Here is a 26,980-nt window from a genome sequence, read left to right on the forward strand (position 1 = left end):
CAGAAAAAGCAAGGCTGACTTGTTTTTTTTATTTTTGGGGGATTTTGGAGAGTATCTGTCAACCTGAAGTGTTTCAGTAAAGAAAGACCAAAAATAATGCAGCTGAAAATTGGCAATTTGCCATCAACATTAAAAGAAGTGTTTTGGGGGCTCTAGTGGGCCAAAAAAAAGGGGGGGCTGGAAGCTACATGACTCGTGAGTAATCAAATTCCCAAGACAGGAGAAGTTCTTTCTGAAATAATCAGGGCTTGATATTTGTAGGATGTTGGCGATGGAACCTTGAGCTGAGGCCAGAAACCAACAAGAATCTACCTGCCCACCTGTTCTTTATACTGTTTCCTGTCTGATTGAGCACCTAGCAGGTTTTGCTAGTATGAGATTACATATTGCAGTCTAGGACAAAAAGCAGTATCTGCCATCTTACTTCTAAAAACTGTCTGTAAAAATTTACTTGGGGTAAAACAGCCTTGTCAAAACTGCACTCCACTTCTCCATGTGACATCAGAAGCTGATTTCAAGTCAACTGCCTTAAGGATCCCATCCAGTATTGAAGGATACAGAAGGCACGGGCCAATGAACACAAAAAAGTCACAGTAATGATTAGCAGACTAGCTACACCTGAGAATTTCAGCAAGTGACCAACAGACTTGGATTCCAAAGCATGAAAAACAGAATTTGGGTCTGGATTTGCAAGAGGTCTTTTTGATGGAGGTGCCTAATGTAGTTCCCACATCAGTGGAAAGGAAATAAAAAATAAAAAAGAACTGGCCAAAATCAAGACCAGGAGTAGCTCTTGTGGAGTGAAGTTGTAAATCTTTCACTTGGAATTTCTCTGTATTTCAATTTCAGAACAAAATTTAGTGATGTGAGATTTTGGGATGTGAAACTGTATGCAAAGAACAATAACAAAAGTACTGTATAGAAGAGAAACTTTGGAGGCACTTTAAGCTTATCTGGCCATGTTTCTCTGAAGACTAACACCCTACAAAACATGGAATCTTCTATCCATTCTTTTCCTTGAAACCATGCTAAAAGGATGGAGATCTATTTCCTCTTCCTTGATTGGAGTGAGTGGATGATGTGTAATTAGACAGAATGATAACTCTGAAGATCCTGCAAGGACAGGTAGGCTTCTGAGGAACTGGGGATCTGGCTGGAGGATGCAGTTCTGCAGAGATCATTGGACCGGCCTTGATTTGGAAACATGAACCTATTATTTCCCATAACACTGTTAGATAAGCCTTCATTTCTGAGTAAGCCTATTCTATCTGTATTGTTGCTAGATGATTCTGGCTCACTTGAACCATCCATGGAATACTGCTCAGGAGTTTTTGAAGACAAGGCAATAGGAATTCTCTTTTCTGTGTTCCCATCCTGTTCTATTGTTGATGCTGTTGGGAAGTTCTCCCCTGATGGAAGACATCCTCCTGAATAATCTTGAAGAAAAGCATCATTTTCCTGGTTTGTCACAAGGTTGGTAGACAATGGGAAATTTTGACCTGTTTCATGGAGCTCTTTGTAGAAATAGGATTTACTATCTTCACTGCTTCTCTTTTGAGTCATAGCATCATAGGTAAAATACACCTTGCAGGAATCAATCTCAAGGGAGTCAAGATGGCGGAAAAAGAAATAGCCACGGTTGGTAAAACAGCTGCTTGATGACTGTCCACTGGTCCCTGCTGTGTTCTCAATAGGTGTGAAGTATTCCTTAGGAAGGAGAAGGCAAGACTCCTTGCTGCTATTTTGCATGATCTCCAACACAGAGATATTGGGAGCTTCACTTGTAATGTGGAAGGAAGTAATGGAGGCTGAGGAGGACAACCACTTCTGCTGGTTGGAAAAGTACAAAAAGGGGGATTAGTATTCAAAGTGGGCTGCAGTGCAAACTTCGTACCTTAACATACAGATATTTAGGATATCTTCTCCCATTCCCATAAGAAATTGGCCTGTAACATTCTGTATGATCTTTTACATAGATAATAACATTATTTGCCATACTCCCTAGAACAACTTCTCCCAACCTAGTGCCTTCTAGATGTATTGGGCTTCACTTCCCATAATCTCCAACCAGCATGGCCATATCTAGAGGGTAGTGGAATGGAGAAGACTGATGTAGGACAACTTTGTCTTTGAAAGTCAGTGAATCCTTAATGTTGTACATCTTGAGGAAAGATTTCTAAGAGTTGTCTATTATGTTTGGGGACTTGAGTTATTCTGAAATTCTATTGTGGTACAGACCCAAGGTTATATGTTTTCTTTGCTCAAAATATATCATTATATGGTCTTATACTATGATCATCCCAGGTAAGACTGCTTGTAAAATGGATGAAATAATGCAGCTGCCCTATACCCAGAATAAGCAAAATGAAGCAAAAGAGAAGGGTGATGTGAGTTATTTCATACTCAGTCACTTATTTCTCTTGAAGTACACTATTTCAGGTTTTTCTGCAACATGTACAGTATCTCATGCTATTCAATTTAAATTTTCTAAGGCAACCAGGGTCTTCCTATAAAGCATATCTAGGATAGGCTAAAATGGACAAAACTAGTGTAAAAATTACAAACAATTAGCATGGCATTTACCTCAGCATTTCCTCATGATTGTAGAAACGATCACAAAGCTTACCAGTTCTGTCTGAACCATACCAGAGGAAAATTAAGTTTTCCTTTTTGGATGGTTCTAATGGCTGATATGGATTTTCTATTAATTAATTAATTAATTGCTCACATTTATATGGTCACCGATCTCACACAAGGTGACTCTAGGCAGCACACAACAAAGTATGTAATATTATTATATGCACAACAATGTGAAATCACATTTGCCAGTTCTTTAGCTGGTGTTGACCATATACAAAAATTCCCTTCTCACCCCTGTGGGTGGTATGTGTCTTCCTCAACCTCGGGTCCTACACACACACACACACACACACACGTGCAGTTTTATTGGCACTGTGCATGTATGTTCTCACTGAGGTAACTGCTACTCAGGGCATGAGCATTAATGGTCTCTTCTCACATTAATGTCTATATTTCAAAGATTTTATAGTGGGGGATGCTCCCTATAGCTCTTAAATTTCCAAATTCTTTTCATCAGGATCTCATTATCCTCCAGGATTTGAACTAAATACTTTGAATTAAATGGTTTGCAAAAAGGGGTACCTGATAACTTTGGAGTGAATTTAAAGTAGAATTGACCAGATTTGCATTTCTTAAACAAATGTGCCAAACAGCTTTTAATTAGGGCTCTCACATTGATTCTTCAAAAATGGGTACATTTTTATGCCTCCCCCCCACCACTATCCTCTCATTTTGTGTACCTGTGGAGAAACACAACATGAAATTAACTTGTGATACATTTAGGTAACTTATTTCAGGAAAAACAACAACTATTCATGATACAGCAGTACTGCCTAATGATGACATGAAAAATATCACCTATAAAATATTATAAATCTGTGCATTCTAAAAGCTGCCTGGAGGTCTTTAATTTTGTCAAAGTGGTGATGGTAGCCTTTACCCTATTCCTCATCTAAATGCTAAATATTATTTGAATAGTGTTGTGGGCAGGGAGGGAAGGGAATTTTCCTTTTTTCATTCTAGGATTTCTGCTGCCTAGAGGTTTTGTTTCAGAAGAGAATAGCAGAGGTTAAACATTTCCTATTGCTCTAATCAAAACTAAAACCCTTAACATCTGCTTCCCAGTTTAGTTTAGTTTATTATATTTTTCAGCCAAACACGTGGTTTGACCTAAATCTTGAAAGTGAAGGTTTGAATGTTATATATCATTTTGGTTGATTAGATTTTATCAGTTGACCTTTGTCATCTGTTACAGATTCTCATTACAATAGAGAATGACATGAGATGAGATGACATGAGATCATCTTTAATTGTCACTGTAGGCTTTAAGTGAAGTGTTCCAGCAGAGTGGTTTGATTCTGTACTATTTAGAGCTGGAAACAAAACCTAAAGATAAAACATGTGCATATATGGCAAGGAAAAAAAAGAGGAAAAGTTAGAGAAAGCTTTTTCTCCTGAGTTTATAATTGTATTGCTCAGATATGATAGGCTGATACTGATGATGTATTTTGATCTATACATACACCCAAGTAAAATGTAGGGATATATGGAAAAATTGTACACAACCAATTTCAGAGCTCCCCAACAGTTTGGAGAACCCAAAACATGTAGAAATTTGGAATTTTCCAAATTGTACAATTAACTCAAAACTATTCATAAAGTAGTACATGTTCAGAGAAATAAATGAAAACCCTGGATACAAGAATACATACAATGTGCATAAATATTTATCCAGCCTTTTTTCTTGCTAAATATATATACAAGCTAAACAGCATTTTAATAAAATCAGTAAAGATTTGGTAAAAATCATCATCATCATCATCAGGGTAAAACTAAATATGACAGATATGCCCATTGCTAAACAAATAACAACATTCACACTGTAAACAACAGTGACCAGATTAAATTAGGGCTACAGTGATTTCACCAAGAATTCCTGAAAGTGATCACTTCAGTAATTTAAGGAAAATCTTTTTTGTGAAATTATTTAAAGACATAATTATGCTGATTCTTCGGTGTATTTATTTGGTAGTAATAAACACTGTTGATTAATAATAATTTTGCCAAGCTTAATCTTGCTTTACCACTGGAAGCTTTAGCTTAATTATTTTCATCCATCCTGTGCCCTAGGTGTCACTGCATTTGCAGCGGGAGGCATGGGGCAGGTTAGCTCTCGTCTACTTTCTCTTGTCCCAGGCTACCCATACATCCACTTCTAAGTCCCCCATACCTGGATATTTCCTCCATGGGCAGCGGTGAGAGAAGGAAAGAACTCAGCTGGATCTGGCAAATCGATGTTAAACATCTTTCTAAAGCTAAAGCAAGCACATTTTGAAAGAGAATGGAAAGTACTATAAGTAAGAGTTTGGAGAACAGTACAAGCAAGCACAGAAACAGGGGATTTGGATCAACAACAGTATGTCAAAATCTTTTCTCAGATTTATCTTTGCATCATTTTCAGGGTGCTGTAGAGTTTGGGGGTTGGTATTTTGGGGGTTGGTACAGTAGCAAACTGTAATACAGGTTTCTGAAACATATTCACAGTGTTGTTCTGATTTCCAGACTGAGGCTACCCACATTTCCTGATCTTATACACTATCATGGAAGGAGTGATTTCACAGTTGAAGGCAGTCTAGAATTGGCTCTATCTGATTTCTAATGCTACACCATCTTTTCCTTTTACAATTAGTTTTAAAAAGTATAATTATTGGCCTCTGCTTCATGAAACACACATATATCACCTCACAACAATGAGAAGTTACAAATCCTGCATTCCAGGATTTCAGAACTTCAGAAAAGTGAATTATATTTTCATTATAAAATATAATTCATTATATAAATTGGATTAATAAACAAATAAAATTAGAGGAAGTTAAATGCAAACTTTTGCATTTGCAAACTGTATTCAGAATTAAATGATGTAATCAAGGGGAACAAAGGAAAAAAATGTCATAGCATTTATTTTGTCATAAAAAGGTGAAGGGAACATAAAGATCTAAATTATCCCAATATTCCTTATTATTTTTAAAAAAAACTGCATATTACCATATTTGCTAATCTGGTATTCTTTAGATGTGCTAAACTACAATTTCCTATGTATGCCAACTAGGGATAATGGGAACTGGAGTCCAAAATATATGAAGGGCACCAAATAAAGGTTGGCACATAGAGGGTGATCAAAATGTGGTCCCCTCTTTACACTCAGAAATAGTTGCTTTGATCTTATTTATCCCATATGTTGGGATAAGGTGTGCCAGACCTTTCTTTTCTTTCACATAGGAAAGACATATTTAAGTCATGTGATTCCATGAAATTGAACAGATATGATGATAGAGACCACATTTTCTATCCCTTAGTGGAGCTGTCCCCTGTCTGACACACTCCATATGCATTGGACATCTGGACCACATCTGGACCATATAAACTGCTTCAGAATGACCACTGTAGTAATCAATCTGGGTTTCCATGTAATTAATTCTACATCACAGCTCTATGGACAATTGAACCAGATTTAAGATCTACTTCTTCCACAGAAAATGCTGTTTGAGAGGAGTCATGTGGAAGGTATGGACACAGAACATTTCATTTTGGCGGGAGAGGAGTGTCTTTGAGTCATTGACTCCTGGCGACTGCCTGGACAAGTCCCTGCAGTTTTCTTGGCAAGGTTTTTCAGAAGTGGTTTACTACTGCCTGCTTCCTAGGGCTGAGAGTGCCTGGCCCATAGTCACTTGGTGGCTAAGCCAGGACTAGAATTTACAGTCTCCTGGTTTCTAGCCTGATGCCTTAACCACTAAACCTAACTGGTTCTCCCATAGAACTTACTATGAACGTATTTGGGCTTTTCAGTCACACTGAAACTATAATAGGGCAAACACTAATAAGAACACATCTAACCAGTGTTTGTCTCTCATTGTAAAAATGAGATGTATAGCCAGGGCTCTTAGGTTTTTCACAGCAGGGTTCTTCTTTGTAGTGCTTCCTGAAATGCTCATATAGTTACTCAAACGAATGTGATCACATGGTCAGTCAAGAAAGTACTACAGAGGAGAAGTAGTCTCTGAGGAAAGCCCCATGCTGCTGTAAACTTACAAAAAAGTAAGAAAATGTGTGGTGAGCATGCAAGGCATTTTTGATGTCAAAAGAAATAAATGCCAAGAGCCCCTGCCAGAATGTATATTTTCAGAAATAAGTGGGAACTCTTTTTGTCTCTAAATGAACCAGTGAACTTATGTAAAAATGCGCCTTATAAATTTGAAATTTTGCCAAAGCAGAAACCTGCATCAATGGAGCAGAAGATAATAAACTAGCAGGAGAATGGAAGTAAGTTTTCAGCTCACTTTTACCATTTTGATGTTGAAGATACAATCACAAAGAAAATGATGAAGATGGAAATGATGAAACTCCCAACAATGGCTGGAAGAACTTGAAGGAGTGTACTTTGTGGTGATGCTTAAAAAATAATCAGAAACAAACAAGTAGAAATTAGCTATTCATTGAAGACAACTATGCCCTATTGAAATATAACAGCAAGACTCCTTATATGCAAATGGGCTTATGGGTGCACAACTGAATTCAACATTGCAGACTTGAGTTTTTGTTTAATGAATAAGAGGAAGATAATTTTTGTGTTGCTTTTGTTATTATTTTGGCCCTGCTTTTCCTTCAAGAAGAGGATTCAACATTCCTTTCTGCCCCTTAGGAGATGAGTGTTATCTTGCCCCAAACCATCCAGTGAGTTTCACAGCTGATTGAGGATCTGAACTGGTCCCCTTGGTCCTACTCTGGCACACTGCAGCTCTCCCTAACATGCATCATGATCCTTGCAGAAAACTCATTGGTTTCTATCAGGTTCTTTGTTATTTTTGAGATTAACAACCACAGCAATAAAAACTGGTACTTGACATGTGGTAAAGGGAAACACTAATCTTCAGCATGATCTTTATTTCTAAGAATACTTGCCAAACACTTCTTAAAAAATAAAAATGGTGATTGACTGCTAGCCTGTGCTTTGATGTTGCATGTCTTGACTGGATTTATGTTGTATTTGTTTTCTAACAATCACCATTGTCTCTTTTCTTGTGCTAATTTATCACTGAGCATGAGGAACTTATGTTCTATATTTGCCTTGCATTCAGTTTTGTGAGCTAGTTACTTATGTTTGAGCCCTATCAGCTTGTTTCTAAAATGGGTGTTGGAGCATTCTGGAGTCAAAGAACTAATTTGCAATTCTGACCCTAACTCTACCCAGAGGCATCCATGGGAACAGGGAATCAGAAAAGTTAAGATGGCAGCCACAACTGGATGATCAAAGCCCTACTTTTCTTTTTTCTTTTTACATTTGCCATGGTTGCAGCTACCAGCCTCATTTTTTTACCTCTCCTGTGGACATCCTTGGCTGCACTAGCTTTTGAATAAAAATAGCAGCTATTGTGTGAAAAGGTAGAATCTGTATGGTAGCTAGTATTTATTCATTAGATGTCAGGGATGTTACTTCCATGGCAAAGCAGTCTGGGAAATGTAAGAATGTGAGGCAGAGAAAAAGTGCTGTCTAATGGTCTGATGCAATGTCCAGCAATGTCTGATGCAATGTCCAGCACAAGACAGTCACAAGACAATGACAGAGCAGGGTGATGCAAGGTGGCATTTGATTGGCTAGCAGCCACATAAATATGGAAGCAAAGCATAGGCATTCTCTCTCTCATTTGTGAAAAGTCTTCCTGTTACTCTGCCGGTTTGTTTGACAATTTAACTGCTGTATTTGGATATTGGATTTACTGTACACTGGACTATGTTTATTGGATTATGGACGTTGCTTTCTCTACGGAATTTGTAACCTTTATATACCAACAACTTCTAGAGTGCTATGTGTAAGTGTTATTGTTCTTTGCACATTTTTCTGTAAATAAATGGGTAAATAGTGCACCACAAGGACTGATATTTTTTAACCCCAGGGACACGACGCTTAGTGGAATTCTCTCTCCAACATTATATTTATATTCCACCTTTCCTTCAGGAATCAAGGTAGCATTAGCATATAGACCCCCCTTACTTTCTATCCACATCAACAATCCTCTGGGATTGGTTGAGCTAAGAGATAGTCAATGGCTCAAGGTTTTCAGTGAGCTTCCATGTCTGAAGACAGATCTGAACTTGCGTCTAACCTACAGTAGTTCAGTCCTAATCCAACACCTTAACCATTATATCACACTTCCACCTGTGAATTCCAGATGTATTCTGTAGTCCCAAAAGTTGGAAACTCAAATAACATACTGGAAAATTATATTGATTAAAAGTTTTTGCATCCTGAAGCAAAAGACTTAAACCTAATCTTTCACACGTGAGACGTTTAGCAACATTTGAATGTAAATGTTTAAAAGAGGCACATTAACTTCAATCAGTGGTCTCCTTAAAACAGCTACACTATTTTCCAGCTCAGGCAGAAGCTTGAAAAAGACTGGCTGCTTTAATAAACAGCAGAGAGGTGGTATACTTGCATTATCTAATTGAAAGCAATTCATTCAATCCAATTCAATTCCTAATTTAGATTTTAATTTTACTGTAGTTTGTTTTGTTTAACGGGAGTGTTTTTGAGATGTTTCTTTAAAATGATGTTCATTGTTTTGTTTTATAGGATATGTTATGACTATAATCCACCTGGAGGCATATGGAAGATGGCACTCTATAAATATTATAATAAATACATTTCTGAAGTGTGTACATTCCTAACAAACAGTCTAAATATCTCATAAAGATGCATATTTTAAGAAAAATATTATTTGAAATAGGCTTATGAGTAAACATGTGCAAAAGTAATGCAGGCAGAAAATTGTCCCTAATTTTGCATGTGTATGTGCCTTGGACTCTATCCATGCAAGATACTGTACATTAAACTGTAAACATGTTTGTTTGCCTGAAACTTCCTCCCACATCTTAACATATATGCACACCACCAGAGTTCTTATTTATAATTTTTTTAAACTCAAGGATTGTGGTTAAACATAACACTTGAGTCTTCTACTTACATGCTTGGGAATCATTATCCAACATGTTCTCTAGATATGACACAAGCTTTTTATTATGCACCTTACCTTCAGGATCTGTCCTCCATCTTATAGGAGGTGTGCTCCATCTGCTCCATATACTGTTATAATATTTGATCCGTTGTACTTTTACACGAATGGCTGCCTCAAATACTGTGTCAGGAGAAAGGTTCTCAATTATTAGCCATTTCTGATCCTGAGCTATGGGCAGGATTATGTCAGTCTGCAAAATGGAATCAAAAGTAATGATATTTGAGTTGTGCGTAGTTGTGGTATATAAAACCTCTGCACATTTGCCACCAGGATAGGATGGAGAATTCATAGCCCTACAGCTTGTGGGCTGCTTGTGGCTTAGATCCTCTATAGCACTCCTGGATCATGCCACAAAAATTCATCTGCAAAAGAACCAACTGGGTAAGGGGCAAAATAGGTCTTAAGGCTTCCATCCTATCATATGCCCCCCCGCCCCAATTTTGAATATCCCAGCTCTGGCCACTCCAGTGATGTTACTGCAATACTGTCTATAGATCTCAGTGACCAGAAAACATTAACATACATACACACACACACAGAGTGCAATTTCTGACCACAATAAGTTTTCCCTAGCTACCTTGGGCTTCCAGACAGTCTTGTCTTCTCCTTATTCATTAGGCTACAGCTGCCATCCAGGCTGGGTGTTATAGGGATGTAATACATTTGAAGAGTGCTCAATTAGGGAATTCAGTTCCTTCTGAATTTGTGGATGGATCTCAATGGAAACAAGAAACCTCATAGCCTAATATTATGTGCAAACCCTACTTCTGTTTTTAAAATTTGCAACAACTAAAAATCCATCTTATCTAGATTAAAATTGGAAGTATGTTTCATTTTTGCCACTTAAAGGTCCTTCCTCCAAAGACCACCAAGGTTTTATTCAGAGTTCTTCCCATTGCCCCATTTCATCCTCCTAGCAACCCTGCAAGTTAGGGTAAGCTTCAGGGTACATCTCCCCCCAGATGCCACTATCCCCGAAGGCTTCAGGGTACAAGTGGGGATCAGTGGCATCTGGGGGGAGGAGGATGTAAAAAAAAAATATGGCAATTGAAGCAGCATGATTGAAGCCCTGCCCCTTTGTCAGCGTGTCAACTGACATCCCTCCCACTCCAGTGGATGCCACTGGTGAAGTTTTGAAATTGGTCTCTCAAATATCAATTGAGGTGGGGCAAATATATCAGCTTTTGGTTTTTCCCAGTTTTCAGCAGTTGTCCAGTTCAGTATGTCAAACCCAATAATAACAGCTGAACACAACTGATACCTTGGTTTGCACATTGCATTAAGCCATTGTCTTGGGTTTAACAAATTCAGCTTGACAACTAAGTTACAGTTGATTGGATTTAGACAACTTACTAAACCTTGAATTATAAATCACACTATCTGGGCTCATGTTTGGTTTTGGTTTAGCATATTGTATGAACCCAGCCAGCTGTGATTTATTCATCAAAGCATGGTTAAGCACACAGAGGCTTAGAGTGGTATGTGAAGTAAGCCAAAGACTTTGAGCTCATCCATCCCCTGCAGCCGAACTCTTATCGAGCCTCAAGAATAGGTGGATATTTCTTCCATGCCTTTGTACTGTGTGTTTTTATTTTCCTATACCACATTGCTTATAATCTTATTGGGTATCCAAAGCAGAACTGGAGAGTAAAAAATAATCAGTGGAATCAAGTCATTGCCTTCCATAAAGAAATCTTCCTGCTTACCTCACCAGGAGAAGTTGCTCTATACCGTACTTCATATTCCAGTTTTTCTTTTAGATAATGAGAGAGAACACAAAGTGTCCAAGTGAAATTGTAGGAAGGCTTGCTGGCATTTTCCAGTTGAAACTTGCAAGGAGGCTGGAGCTGAACTAAATTTGAAAGCAAGAAAGGAACTGATAACTAACTTTCTTAATAGTATATATGTTAAATGTTGCAGCTATCATAAAATTCAGTAAGAACAAACGGACCACTTCCCCCCTTTCCATGTAGAGCTGGTAACAAAGCAACAGTTCAACAGAGAGGAAATTGTCCTAATTACCTAATAATCCTAATTGTCCTCTGATCTACTACATTTATCCTCATTAGACAAACAGGGAGTAGAACACTTTTACGAGCAAAGGAGTTCTACCCAGCTAAGAAGTAGAACTGAAAGAATGCTGCACAATCAGGAATCAAAGAGGTACTTCCTGGGGTGTGTGGAGCCTCTGTATAGCCACGTGCTGGGGACATATCACAGCAGTTGCAAGGAGATGGGGAGATGGAATAGACTTTGAATGTTCGTCCTACCCCTCTCTGTAACTCGTATCCATTGCTGCTGGAGGTGTCCCAAGAGAAATATTTCTGTGAGCAAAGAAGCCCAGCCCCCAGGACACCAAACTGGTGAAACAATGTGTGTGTGCGCATGTGTGTGACAGGGATTCCCTCTGGGACCATTGCTTCTGTAGACCCAGCCACAACAGCTGCAGTAAGAGAACTAGGGAGAGTGGGTTTTTTTAAATCCACATCCCTCTTTTCTCTAACTTACAGCTGTTGTTGCTGGATACATTTGGAAGCGGATCCTCTTTGAAGAACCCTGCCCATTCAAGATATCAAATAATGTAGTGTTTGCTACTTCCTGAAGATTTACTCATGTATCCCATTTTTATACTATCCAATCTCATGATTCTGGGCAGTGAACAGCAATAAAAACTATAGAAAGACATTAAAAGAAATGGAAGCCTGGATGGGGAAGAACAGGCTCCAGCTCAACCCTATCAAGATCTCAACTTTGACTCTGTGAAGGCTTTCACTATCCTGCTCAAATTTGGTGTACAGTACCATTTTCAGGTCCTTCTGGCCTCACAGTTCTTGTCTGAAGAGTGGGTGGTTGCTGTGACCAAAGGAACCATTGTGCAACTACATCTTGTGTGCCAATTGCACCTGTTCCTGGATCAGGGGCCCTTCCCACAGTCACTCACACCTTAGTCACCTCTTGATTGGATTACTGCAATGTGCTTTACCTGGGGTTGCCCTTGAAGACCAGCTGGAAGCTCCAGTTGCAGTAGTGTGGGTAGTTATGAGCATTTCTCATTATGACTACCTCTACTCCATGAGCTGCACTGGGTCCCTCTAGGTTTCCAGGTGCAATTCAAGGTCCTGGTTATCACTTATGAAGCCCACAGTGGCAGCCCCTGCACTTTGAAATGATTACTATCCCAATATACAGTTGGCCTCAAGCCTGCAATCTATTAGAAAGGCAGTTAAAATCTGATTCTTTCCATAGATGCTTGGGTTCAGATGAGTAGAGTTCCTAACTGGTGAACTATAGTATATATAGTTCTGACTGCCATGTAATTATTTTAGTTGGCTTTAATGGTACATGTTACTTTCCTATGTAACTTTGTTTAACAATGTCTTTTATGCCACCCAGAGTCATATTGTTTCAATTAGGTGACCATATAAATGTTCTAAATAAATAAATAAAACCAGATGTAGGAAGAATACATGATGGCCCACCAATTTAGCTTAGGCAGTAAAAGCCTGTGTAAAGAGAAAAAAAATGCATCTTAAATGCCAGAAGAGAGGGAGCCAAACATACCTCTGGGTTCAGAGTGTTTCCTGAATGTGAGGACTGCTAAAAAGAAGGCTTGCTTTCTGGTCCACGTGTCCCCTGGCCTCAACCTCACACCATGACGGTACGGTGAGTAGGCTGCCTTTGGATGTCCTCACAGGACAGACCGACTCAGTTTGGATTAGGTAGTCTCTTAAGCATCTTGGTTAGTATAGCACATTTTGCTGGAGATATAGCCATATTTGAATAGGGTCAAAGAGTTTCTTTGAGGTGAATAAACTTCTGATTATTTCATTTATGGTCAATGTGATGAGTAGACGTCAGAGATAAGGACAGTGGGATGATACAGCATGAAATTAGAAGTTGGGAGATAAGTTGAACTTTTTCCTGGTCTTAGTACTATCAGAAGCGATATGGATTGTGCAACTCACTCCTTCCCTACACCATTATCTTGATGCCAAGTCAGTTAAAAACAAATTTATCTCACATTAGAGGAAGAAGTACATCTGGCAAGTTTTACTGACATTTGGGTGGACAGTTAGCAAGCTGACTTTGATCTAGCCATGTGTGTATCAAGTGCCCGCCTTTGATAATGTGCAACTTTCTTAGCCTGGCACTGTCTAGTTATGTTGCATCTATAACTCTCACAGTTCCACCCACATGGCTGTTATCCATGTTGGTTGGGAATTTGGGGGTTGTAACTACAACATAGCTGAAGGATCCCAGATTTGGAATGTTAAAATATAATATCTATATAACTGGTGTTCCTACGTGAAAAAAAATAGTGGTGGTCTCAAGTCTTTTTCAGAACATGGGAGACACCAGTAGTTATGCTAAGTCTAATCTGATTCAGCATAAAATTCACAGTCCTCATTATTTCATCTCATCAGCAATCCTGGCAGAACTATTTTCTCTGTATGTACACATGAGGTTAGATGACATGGGAAGGTTCTTGATATGGATCCCACCTCAGAACTTTGAGTTGTGGGTTTGGATGAGTGTCTCAATTGCTTTGAGTAGCACTCCTCTGGATGCTTCACACAGTCATACTTGTTTGGGAACAAGCCAGAGTCAATTTCACATATAAAATAATTGGAAGAATGTGGAATAGAGTGATCCCTGAACTAGAACTGGATCACTTTAAGCTGCAAACATTTGTTATAGGTCCCACCGTAATGAATTATGATCTACCTGTGCTATGGTTGTTACTGTTTTCTTTGTCCTTGACATCAGGTTTGTTATTTTGGTCCAAAGCTATCACGATCCTTGAGTTCCCACTACTGGTTTAGCAAGGACTGCATTTAATTTGTTGAACGTCTCTCATTGATAGCTAAAAGATAACAGCATATGCCCACACATGACAATGACTGTTACCCTTTTTCTCTGGGGATGAACCTATTTTCCACTGCATAATGCTAATTTGGCTATATGAAAGATAGCACATGGAATCATAGGAATCATAGGGGAAAAGAACAGGAAAATACTCATACAATCTGGTGAATTGGCACACGGCACAGTATCAAATATTTCAATCCAGACGCTTTCAACTCACTGTTCTGAAATGGTTCTATTGTCTGATTATGAACCTCTGTCCATTTCTCCCCAGTATGGCAAGACACAACCAAGAGAACAGTGTCTACCATAGTCAAGCTGTAATCCTAAAAACAAATAAGGTGCTGTTAATTAAGAACAGAACCAGTTATACTATCACTGGCATTGTTACAAAGAGCAGTACATATAATGAGAATATGTCAGATGATGTTCCATAAACTCATGATAGGTATGGCTATTAAATGTTCTTAATTAAAATTGGAGGTTTACTGTTCAATTACATAATTTGGAAGGAAACTTTCACACAGATATATATATTGTAATACTACAGCAGGTCACCTCCACAGTAGACAAATAATTCTGGGATGCACTTCTGAGTTGTATCATATGTGTGAATGTGTGTGTGTTGTTTGTGTATCTTGATGCATTCTTCACAATCTGAAAAAAATGTCTTTAAATAATTTTCACTAATGTGCCTAGTGCTGCTTTCTTTGGAAAACAGTGATTTTGACACTTATTACAAGCGTTGGTTTCATCTAGGCTGTCTTATAGTAATACATTCTACATGGGCTTTTTGAAGAAGGTTTGAAAGCTGTAGTTGGTTCAGAATACCAATCCGGACTTCTGTTGAAAATCAGGTGGGTTACCCCTATTGTTTTAGCATATTAATTTAATGAGGCTTAGTTTTTACTAGCTTCTGGTTTATTTGGGATCCCAATTTAAAATGTTGGTTATTTCTTTTAAAGCCCTAAATATTGTATTACGGAGACCTGGCTGGGAGAGGAAGGGGGAGTCCCCCTTTCTGAAATGTGCCCAGCTGGTTACCAGGTGTGGCACCAGCTGAGACTCCAGGGTAGGGGCGGTGGGGTGGCTGTGGTCATCTGAGACACTTGGGAGTTATCCAGGGGCACTGCTCCTCAGATTGCCAGGTGCAAGGCCCTGTTTGTTAAGTTGGGCTCTAGGGATCAGCTGGGACTGTTGCTATTGTACCAGCCTCCCTGCTGCGTAGCAACCTCCCTGCCTGAGCTCCTTGACTCCGTAGCCGGGTTGGTGGTGGAGTTCCCCAGGCTTATGGACTTGGGGGATTTCAACCTGCCTTCCTTGGGGACGGGGTCAGAGGTAGCTCGGGAGTTCATAGTTACCATGACAGCCATGGGCCTGTCCCAAGTAATCCAGGGCCCAATGCATAACGGTGGTCATTCGCCTGACCTAGTTTTTCTGTCGGAGCAGTGTCAGAGTGCTCTGAAATTGGGGGAGATCTTGGTTTCTCCCCTGTCATGGTCAGATCACTGCTGGTGAGCCTCCAGTTCTCTGGCGCCACCCCCCTCCGCAGGGAGGCTGGGCCTGTTAGATCGGCCCGCCCCAGGCGACTGATGGACCCAATTGGGTTTCAGAGGGAACTCAGGGTTGTTCCAGGAAGTCTGCTACATGGTCCGACTGAGGCCTTGGTGGCCGCGTGGAATGAGGGAGTGGCCAGGGCCTTGGATTGGATCACGCCTGAGCGGCCTCTCCGTGCCCATGGCTCCCGCGGCTCCCTGTGGTTTACGGAGGAGCTGAGGAGTCTTAAGAGGGCTAAGAGACGCCTGGAGCACCACTGGTGGAAGACAGGGAGCAAAGACAACCGAGCATGAGCTAGAGCCGCTATTAGAGCCTACCTTGTGGCAGTAAGGGCGGCGAAAAGTGGTTATTTCTCCACGCTTATTGCATCTGTGGATAGCCGTCTGGCGGCCCTATTTCGGGTGACTCGGTCCCTCCTTGGAGGGAGTAATACCGAGCCTCTCCTGCAGGGTCACTGTGAGGAATATGCTGCACATCTAGCGGATAAAGTCGCTTGCATTCGCTCTACGTTGCATTCCAGCTTTAAGGCAGGGCCAGTGGAGGATACAGGGGCAAAGTCTGGCATGGTTATCTGGGGGGAGTTTGATCTGGTTGCACCTGAGAAAGTGGACAGGGGCCTCTCAGCTACTAGTTCGGCCACTTCTGTATTAGATCCATGCCCTTCCTGGTTGGTCAAGGCTGCCTGGGAGGAGGTACGTGATTGGGTCTGGGCGGTGGTTAATTCCTCTTTGAAAGAGGGGGTGCTCCCACCGGCTCTTAAGGAGGCGGTGGTGCGTCCTCTCCTCAAGGCGCCATCGCTCAACCCAACCAGCCTGGACAGTTTTCATCCAGTCTCCAACCTCCCCTTTTTGGGGAAGGTTGTGGAGAGAGTGGTCATGTGGCAGCTGCAGAGGACCCTGGATGAAGCGGATTATCTGGACACTTTTCAGTCAGGGTTCAGGCTGGGTTATGGGACTGAGATGGCATTGATCGCACTCTTAGATGACCTCTGGCGGGAGCGGAATGGGGACAGTGTGACCATCCTTGCTCTTCTTGACCTCTCAGTGGCCTTCGATACCATCGATCATGGTATCCTTCTGGACTGGCTTTGGGAGTAGGGGGTGGGTGGCACAGTGTTGCGCTGATTCTCCTCCTTCCTCTGGGGTCTGTTCCAGTCGGTGTTGATAGGGGGGGAAGGTCCAGCCCATGTCCCCTACTCTGTGGGGTGCCTCAGGGCTTGGTTCTCTCCCCTCTCCTATTTAACATCTACATGAGACTGTTGGGGGAGGTGATCCGACAGTTTGGGGTAAGATACCATCAATATGCTGATGATACTCAGTTTTATATCTCTACCCCAGACCACCTGAGTGATGCCGTGGATGTCCTGACCCAGTGCCTGGAGTCTGTAAGGGCCTGGATGGGGTGCAATGGGCTTCGGCTCAACCCAAGCAAGACTGAGTGGCTTTGGGTTTGTGGGCCTCCCGGTGCTAAGGTTTTTCCACCTTTGGTCTTGGATGGGGTTGCACTGCCCCAGACAGACCTGGTGTACAATCTGGGGGTCCTTGTAGACTCATGGCTCCTGCTCAAAGAGCAGGTGGCAGCTGTGGCTAGGAGGGCCTTTGCACACCTTCGGGTTGTGCGCCAGCTGCGCCCATTCCTAGAACGAGAGGCTTTGCTCACAGACACTCATGCCCTTGTGACCTCCCGTCTGGACTACTGTAATGTGCTCTACATGGGGCTGCCCTTGAAGAGCATTTGGAAGCTTCAACTGGTGCAGAATGCAGCTGCACGGATAGTAAATGGTGTTGGGTACTCGACACATGTAACACCACTGCTACGGGAGCTGCATTGGTTGCCAGTGTGCTTCCAGGTGCAATTCAAGGTGCTGGTTGTCACCTTTAAAGCCCTTCATGGCTTGGGGCTGGGTTACCTAAGGGACCGCCTTCTCCCAGTTGTTTCTGCCCGTCCAATTCGATCTAGTAGGTTGGGTATGCTGCAGGTCCCGTCAGCCAGGGAGTGTCAGTTGGCAGGAACTAGAAGGCTTGCCTTCTCTTCCGTAGCGCCTACCCTCTGGAACATCCTACCTCCAGAAATTAGGATGTCCCTGACCCTGCTGGCCTTTCATAAGGCCATAAAGACCTGGCTTTGTGCCCAGGCCTGGGGCCTCGAATGTGTGGATGGTCCCGTCTCTTGGCTGTATTAACATTCATGCATTGCTCGCTTGGCAGCCATGTATATTTATTCTGTATTTATTTTATATTTTAACTGTTTTAATTGTAATTGTTCTATAGTTTTATTGTTGTAAGCCGCCCAGAGTCACTCGCTGAGATGGGCGGCTATAGAAATCAAATAATAAATAAATAAATAAATAAGTTTAACACAGGAACCTTAAACACTGCATCTATCTGTTAAAGTATTTCAGAGAATTAGGGCCAATATAGGTATCTAAGCTGAGGGTCTCAACAGAAGAGTTTGGGGATTCAGAGATGAGGCTTTGCCAAGATCCTCTCATATGCCAACCTGAATCTCTGTCACATCTCTCACTTCTATCTGAAGTTAGGCTGGTATTCATATGAGATACAGGGCCTTCTCTGTGATGGCACCTTGGCTCTGAATGAATTTAATTTTCCTGGGACTCTATTTTAGCTCCTTTTTCTCTCAATTCTCCAAAGGATTATTAAGACAAATTTGATATTTTATGGTGATATTTTATGTCATATTTTTATTATGACTCTCCATTCAATTTTTTTTTCTCTAATTGATGTTTTGTGGAAATTTGATAATATTTGTTTTTTATTGATGGAGGGCTGGTTTGTACAACAAAATATGCAAAAAATTGCATATTTTATTGTACATTTAAACATTATTGTTAATTAATTGATTAACTGTGATATTAAGTTTGAATTCAATTTCTGTTGAAATAAGTAAATAAAATCACTCCACAACTGTTAAATTAGTTTTAACTGTTTGATATATATAGGTCCTTAGAAGTTTGATGGCTTTGGTGAGAGATGACATATTCTCTTTTTCCCTCTGCCAAAGGAAAGGGAATAGATCAAAGTAATATGGAGAAGAATAAGAGTGGTATAGAATATCTGAGTCTTTGCATACCAACATCGGTAAACAAATCAAATTATTACTGAAGCAGAGATTTCAGCCCTATGTCAGAGAGGCTTGAAATGAGACAATTTTCTTATGCTGCAGCAGAAAGACAAAGAACTTGTGGGTGTCGAAGGATTAATCAATTTGTGGCAGCAAGTGTGCTTCATCAAATAATGTTTTTTCAACCTCATATATCGAGAACAGCTTTTGTAAACAGGCTGTTCACATTGGCCAGTATTTGTCAATGGATCACTCACCTCAAGAATCAGCTTACAACTCCTTATGCTTGTGCCATTCATTTGACATGTCTTGGGTGGCTTCCTGTAAGGAAGAGTTCCCATAAGGCACACAACGTTCTTAATTTTGCACATAAACAATTTGTTCACCCAATGCAAGACAGCAGTTGTAGGATCAGATAACTCACATGCAGGAATGGGTTGTTAGTTTAACACCACTGATAGTCTTATGCACCGGCCAGGCCCAATTCAGAATATTGATGCTTATGAGTATAAAACCCCAACATACTTTAGGAATGAAATAGATAAAAGAGAATGTTCCCCAATATCTCTTAATCCAGATTTTAAGATCATCTGGGGAGATCTTACAATTTGGAGTGGCCTATGGTGTGATAGCTTGAGACTGAACTTTCTTAGAGGCAGCACTCCAAGCATGGGTTTTGGGCAAAGCCGGGAGCCTTGGACAGGGAAAAACATACAGTACTTGTTCACAAACTTTGGAGATGTAATATGGCCACAGGACTCCTATTTTTGAAATGGTATTTGTTGTGTTTCGCTTGGTTGCTGGATGTTTTTAATTCTGGTATGGTGGTGCTTTGTTTGTATTGTAGAGTGCACCATCCTGGCTCCTTTGAGAGGAAAGGCAGTGCCTGAGCAAAGTGCATAATAAAGCATTTTCAGCTGAATCCCATTCAGATGCCAGTATGCCATTCCCATTTCAGATGCTTTGCATGGAATCAAAGCAAACTACAGAACTATATCAACATTTTTGACATGACAAATTTTAATGCATTAATTTAAATATTTTATAAAATTAATAGGCTGGAATAATAAAGGTAGAGCCAGTTTGGTGTAGTGGTGAAAGCACCAGGCTAGAAACCAGGAGACCCTGAGTTCTAGTCCCACTCAAAGCCGGCTGGGTGACCTTGAGCCAGTCACTCTCTCTCAGCCTTAGGAAGGAGGCAACGGCCAACCACTTCTGAAATCTTGCCAGCAAAACTGCAGGGACTCATCCAGGCAGTCGCCAAGAGTCAGCACTGACTCAAAGGCACCACTCCCTGAAATAATAATAATAATAATAATAATAATAATAATAATAATAATAATAATAATGGTAATTTTAAAATAATATCCATAATCTAAATCAGTATGTCTCAACCTCAGCAACTTTAAGATGTGCGTACTTCAACTCCAGTGCTTTACTTTCTTCCTCAGTGGTCAGTTCCAGTTGGCATTGATTGGGGGGGGGGGAGATCACATTCATGGCCCCTCACATGTGGGGTGCCTCAGGGCTCAATGCTCTCACCTTTCCTGTTCAACATCTACACAAAACCACTGGCTGAGGTCCTCTGCCAGTTTGTGGTGCAGTATCATCAGTATGCTGATGATACCCAGCTCTGCATCTCAGCCTTGAGTAGCACAGGTGAAGCTGTCATTGTACTGACCCAGTGTCTGGGGGCTGTTCCAGGTCTGGTTGTGGCTGGTTGGACTCCCAGGGTCAGGGATGTTAGCATCCTTGGTCTTGGATGGGGCTAGACTTCCCCATTCAAGACTGATGCACACCTTGGGGGTCCTTCTGGACTTGCAGCTACTGCTCAAAGAGCAGATGGCAGCTGTGGCCAGGAGGGCCTTTGCACAGGTTCATCTTGTGCGCCAGTTGCGCCCTTTCCTTGAGGTCCTTCAGACAGTTACTCATGACCCAGTCACCTTATGTTTAGATTATTGCAATGTACTCTTCACTGGGCTGCCTTTGAAGACCACTCAGAATTATTTGTTTAAGACCCTGTTTTGTTTTGTTGATTTTGTTGTTTATTAGATAATTTTAGCCTGGGCCGTCTGTCTGATTTTATATTTTTAGCTGTTTTTATGTTTCTTCTGCTTTTATGTTTGGTAAAGTTGAGGGCCAGAGGAAAAGAGGAAGACCTTTAATGTGATGGATTGATACAATTACCGCAACAATGGATTAAAACATTGGAAAGTCAGGCATATGACACAAGACCGAACAGCATTTCATTCTGTTATACATAGGGTTGCCATGAATCGTAAACGACTCGATGGCAACTAACAACAACAACAACAACAACATGTTTCTTCTAGTTTGAACATCACCCAGAGTCCACTGGTTGGGCAGCCAATACATATCAATCAATCAATCATCAATCAATCAATTCATTCCCAGAATTCCCCAGCCAGCATAGGGAAGTCCACCCATCTTAAAGTTGCCAAGGTTGAGAAACACTGATCTAAATAATAGTTTAAAGATTACAGTATTATTAGTTGGTGTTACAAGTTAACCCTTTTAACTCTGCAACAAAAAGGAAGCAGGAGGAAAATTGTTCCATCAGCTTAGGAATACTGAAAACTCTAACTTGACTTTTATGATGGAGACTAAATTTGAAAAAAAAAAAATCTATTCTCCCCAAAGTTGGTCCTGACCCCTTGGAGGGGTCACTACCCCAGTTTGACAATCCCAGATATCAATGAAATTCTTACAAGACAGAAACTGCAACATACTAAGGTGCAGGAGTGTAGGTATTCAAATTCAAGGTTGTCCTAAGAGTGTTGAAAGGCAAACTGGCCAAGCAAGGGGATGCTTGCTGGCTCTGTGAGAGCCACTGGAAGCCAATTTTCTATGTATTTCCTTGACAAGAGATGGGATGATATTTTCTCTTGATGAATGACTTATATAGACCTAGGACAAGGAAAACTGGTTGTTACCCGCTAAATACATTTTCCTGATTACTCACCCGTAGTCGACAGAAGCAGTGAGTTGGCATTGCCCTTTCATAGCATTTTTCACAGGGGTCCATGTGCAAATGACGGTCTCAAATGAGTCATAGAAACAATCCAGATTTGAGGATTCTGTTAGTGGAGAAGTGAAAATCTATTGTGGCATTTTATTCTGTGCTGTGTGAAACATGCTGCGCCAGGCAGTTCTGCTGAGCAGGCAAAAGAAGACTTATTCCCTAACTTTTTTTTTTCTTTTTAGTAGGTGAGCAGATTTGGATATCAGAAAACATACTATGGATGTGGCCAGTCATAGGGCAAAACTTTGGTTATGAGAGAAATCTTCATGATAGCATGGAGTACTTTTCTACCACGGATGGGTGAGCGACCATGTCACCCTTTACTGTTTTTCTTATAAACTGGTCTGAGATGTTGACTTCAATAATAAATTACACAAACTGTTTCTGGCACTTTGTCTGCATTTTCTCATGGAAACCTCATACCTATGCTAACTCCGGCTTCTATTCCCTCTGGACCTTCCACGTCATATATAAATTATTAGCTTCTCCTTCTCCTATTCACTTTTTTGAATCATATTTCACCCAATCAGTATGGGTCACAAAGCAGTGGAAGAGTTTCCACTGAATTGGGATACTTGGAAATAGCTCTGCTTATTTATAAAGACAAATGTGGGACAAATCTTTCCCAGCCAACCGATCCATTCAGCTCAACCATTTCCCCACTATCCCAGGAACCTTTTTCTCCTCTTCCTTTTATATTACACTGAACAAGAAAAAAGAGTTGTGGCTCAATATCTTGGCACCTTCCAAAGCAAGGGCCCCGCTATCTGTCATGAGAATTAATTAGCCCTGTTATATCACAACCTTGTTGCTTTGCCTGTGCCCTGTAAGTGAACAAACAGTTGGTGAAGGCAGCATCAGCTTCTGCTCATTTTGCTGCCTTCTAAGTCTGAATCATAAGGAGAAGGCAGACAAATGGGTAAAAATACTACTATCAAGGAAGAAGTTATGTCTACAAAGGGAACAGGCTCACTGACTGCATATTTACTCAGGGATCCCTTTACAAAACTTGCAGACGGCTGAGCGTGGTGTGCTGGAGACCTTTTAGGTGAGCCATTGTACCTGCAGAATACAGAATATCCAATACTTTTTCTGGTTGTATTCTGCACTGGAAAATTGGGACTCACAGATACAACTTGAAAACCACAAAATTAGCATTTGCCCTGACATAGCTCTAGTGTTCATTCTGTAATATACCGGTAAATCAAACTTACCACGCCTGGCTCCTGATGCCTGGAAGAATGAAATAATGTAGAGCAGTATGAGCAGGCTGGTTTCCATAACCACAGATCTGGAAGACTAAGGGAAAAAAAAAAAAAGAAGCAATCTCAGTGGAATCCCAACTGCAATTGTGTGCATGTATCAATTCACTCACTCACTCACTCACTCACTCACTCATCCATTCACTCATTCATTCATTCATTCATTCACTCATTCTGTGCAAAAGGCATCTCTCTTTGCAATTTGATTTTCATTAGTGAGGCCATTCTGTTGATCCTGTTTGATATCTCCATAGATTTTGATAACCTCAACATGGCATCTTCCTGGACTGTCTTCATGAGTTGGGAGGTAGGGCTATTGTGGTACAATAGTTCTGCTCCTACCTGCAGGAATGGTATGAGAAAGTAATAATGAGTATTTATGCCTTTGGATTCTTGCAACTATACTGTGGTGTACCACAAAGCTATTTTGTCCTCAGTGCTATGAAGCTGCTGAGTGGTTATCAAGAATTTTTGGGCTGGGTGTGGCTTGCTGTACTCATCTCTATTTCTTCACAACATCTGAATCAATGTCTGTATGAATTTATTGAGAAAATGTACGTCAATAAATTGAAACTTAATGTTGACAAGATGAAGAATTTGTGGATAGGAAATGAAAAGCTTGCTTATTCTCAGTGGGGTCACTCTGTCTTGGAAACGTTAGATAGAAGATATTTGAATGTGAATGCATCTAGTGTAATCAATGTAATTGGATGTCTAAGTGACCTTTGAGGTGAGAAGCACCTATGAGAAGCTCAGCTAAGCTGTTTCCCAGTCTAGTAACACTAGTAACCACATGCTTAGATTATTGTGACATGCTTTATATGGGGCTATTTTTGTGCTTGGTTTGAAAACTGAACTGGTGCAGAATGGGATGTATGTACATACATGGAAGGCATTCACCATTAAAAACCTCAATCACTGAGACCTGCAGGAGACATCCAACTGCATTTGCCTGGAACCACAAAATGCTATATTGCAGTCCTTGCACAGAGGCTTTCTCTGTAATGATGGCTGTATTCTGGAATGCTGTCTCCCAGGAACATCATAGGTACCTCCTGTTATATCCTTCTGAAGATTTATCACTTCACCCAGCCTTCCTACATGAACATGGGATGAATGGTATTTGTTTTGTTTGCCTTTTTTTTCCTTTCCCACACCTCTTTTTCCCTTTCTTTTGTCTTTCTTTAAAAAAAGTTAACATTTTTGTCATGCATTTTATATTTTATTATATCTGAGATTTGTTTGTATAGGAAGTGGCATAAAATACAATAACAATATCAATAACATGGTTCCTAAAAATCATAGGTGAGACTGTGTAACTGGAGACCTTAACAGAATACCTCTAGGCATCAAAATCATACACTTGTGTCTGCCAGGATACAGGCACTCTGTTCTGTCTGATTCTTAATTTGATTTACATTATTTTAATGTAAGCACTAATTGGGAAGCTGACATGCTGCCACAAAGAGCACCAGTCTTTAAATTTAACTTTATTTTCAAGGATGCTTCTGGACATTATATGGACTTTCACATGGGCCCATTGGCATTGTTGGAAAATAAAACTGTTGATTAACTGCAGCCTAATTCTTTTGCCTACTTGTTCAAGAACGGGTGGGAGAACAGTTAGCCAAGTTGGGAGATTGTTGTAGGAAGCAGTTTTGGAAGGCTAGAGGGGTGATGGAAAGTGTGCTCCTCAGTTTATTTACTGGTGAGTTGTTTTGTGAATGGCCATGCCCAACATGACAGCCATTTTGTAAATGGACAAACTCCTCAATGGCAGTCATTTTATAAGTTCATCCAAGTAGTGCTCCAAGTTCCAAATGTTTCAGATGTTTTTGAGATGTTTTCTCCTGATCAGTAATATTTTAAAAAAATGCTACACCATTAATTATGCAAATTTTCATTGTCTTTCATTCATCTCACAGTATGTACAAACCTGCTCAGTCCCCAAGGACTCTGGGCAGCATGCAAGTGTACTCACAGCAAAAAAAAAAATGTCAGGGGACTTGACCATAAAGTATCATGAAGTGTCCTTTTCAGAAGTTTTCTCCTGATCAGTAATATTTAAAAAAAAATGCTACTCCATTGACTATGCAAATTTTCATTGTATTTCATTTCCTGGGTACATTTTCAGTCATTATTCTAATCACCCTGACATTTACACTTTAAGTGGAAATTTTCTCAAAATGAATGATTCTTCTTTAAGTAGAAGCTGTCTCAAAATGAATGGATTCTACACACAACTCAGAGTTCTTTGGGCAACCGAGTATCATTTTGACACCCAAGACTTCTTCAGAGCAGTTTCTCTGTCTTCATCAACAACATGTACATAGAGAAACAAAATGTCTTTTCATGATAGAGTCGCAGGATTCTGGAATTAGGAAGAAGGAGAAGCTGATTCTTTTTTATGGATTTTGGGATTAGTCTAGCTACTAATTTCAGAATATCAAAACTATATGCTAGATCTGACAAAAAGATAATCTACAGTACTGACCCTAGAAGTGACCAGTCAGATAACTTTTTTTTTGCCCCCCAAAATGCTGTTTGTTATAAAGAGCACATATAGAGGCAAAAAACAGCCAGGAGAGAGCAATTTTCAACAGAAAACCAGGGAAGGACCCTAAAATAAAATGGGGAACATCAAGAACATTAAAACATAAAAATATCCCTTCTAGATCAACTCACCTCATTTTGTTTCTCACAATGACCAACTCAGTGTCTCTGGATTGCTCACAAACAGGAGGTAGAGATATATGCCTCTCTTGCTGTTTTTCCCCTGCAAGTGGCATTTGGGGATATGCTGCCACCAGCCCATATTGAGTCTCAAGACTAACATCCCTTGATAACATCTCTTTACTTCATGAATTTATCCAATCCCCTTTAAAAGCCACTCAGGTTAGTGACGTGCTATTAAGGAGACCCAAATTCAAGATCACCCTCAGCCATGTAAGTTCACTGGGTGGCTTTCGTTCAATTGGTCTCTCTCAACCCAACCTTTCTCACAGGAATTTGATGAGAGGGGGAGGAATGGGGGGGGGGGGTTAAAAATCAATCAGATGTATAAACAGATAAAGCATGTTCACAGTGTTCACTCATTTGGGATTGCATAGCATGTGCGGACTCTCTAGTTAACAAATTCCAATTCTTAATCCTGTTTCTTTGAGAACTTTGAGGGAAGAAAGAAGCTGCAAGATGTGATGCCCGAAATCTGCCAGATTAAAAGTTTGCTTTAAGACATCCTCTCTTAAGCTACCCCATTCATCACACGTATCCGTTACCTGGTTTTATGATAGTCCTCTTTCTCTTCTAGTCTCATGAGTCAGGTTAGAAGTGCAGTGCTGTTGATCCTGGTCTTTGGTATGATGTCCCTATGAGAATCACAGCTGCTGGATTACTATCTTAAATACATGATAACATCAGAAAGGAGAATGTTCTGATGCTCACACCTACTCTTAGCCCTTACCTTCACACAGGAAGCATCAGCTCCTTTGCTGTGTCAGAATGAGATGAGGCCCCAA

At 40.5% G+C, this 26,980-nt stretch overlaps 1 protein-coding gene across 3 annotated transcripts; it reads right to left on the bottom strand.

The window, feature by feature from the left end:
- Nucleotides 1-1,085: 1,085 nt before the first annotated feature.
- IL2RB (interleukin 2 receptor subunit beta) lies at nt 1,086-26,954 on the bottom strand. Of its 3 annotated transcripts, XM_063309228.1 has the most exons (11): nt 26,926-26,954; nt 26,741-26,830; nt 23,415-23,499; nt 22,141-22,255; nt 19,415-19,478; nt 14,740-14,845; nt 11,360-11,505; nt 9,669-9,843; nt 6,924-7,029; nt 4,811-4,895; nt 1,086-1,830 (listed from the first exon to the last, which is right to left on the bottom strand). In XM_063309228.1, the coding sequence occupies exons 3-11, from the start codon at nt 23,479-23,481 to the stop codon at nt 1,087-1,089; spliced, it is 1,608 nt and encodes a 535-aa protein (XP_063165298.1). In that variant the 5' UTR covers nt 23,482-23,499; nt 26,741-26,830; nt 26,926-26,954; the 3' UTR covers nt 1,086. The 3 variants fall into 3 exon arrangements, with proteins under 3 accessions (XP_063165298.1, XP_063165299.1, XP_063165300.1); XM_063309229.1 differs by lacking the exon at nt 26,926-26,954 and having other exon boundaries at nt 1,086-1,827; nt 26,741-26,862; XM_063309230.1 differs by lacking the exons at nt 19,415-19,478; nt 26,741-26,830; nt 26,926-26,954.
- Between the last annotated feature and the right edge of the window lie 26 nt (nt 26,955-26,980).

Source organism: Candoia aspera, chromosome 7, assembly GCF_035149785.1.
Source record: "Candoia aspera isolate rCanAsp1 chromosome 7, rCanAsp1.hap2, whole genome shotgun sequence".
In the NCBI taxonomy this organism is placed as follows: domain Eukaryota; kingdom Metazoa; phylum Chordata; class Lepidosauria; order Squamata; family Boidae; genus Candoia; species Candoia aspera.

Bases quoted from the DNA above. Each gene is read 5' to 3' on its own strand.
- IL2RB (XM_063309228.1), bottom strand. From the start codon at position 23,481: ATGGAAACCAGCCTGCTCATACTGCTCTACATTATTTCATTCTTCCAG. The intron at 22,256-23,414 runs GTAAGTTTGATT...CTCCACTAACAG, and splicing joins GGCATCAGGAGCCAGGCGTG to AATCCTCAAATCTGGATTGT. The intron at 19,479-22,140 runs GTGAGTAATCAG...TCTTCCTTACAG, and splicing joins ACTGCTTCTGTCGACTACGG to GAAGCCACCCAAGACATGTC.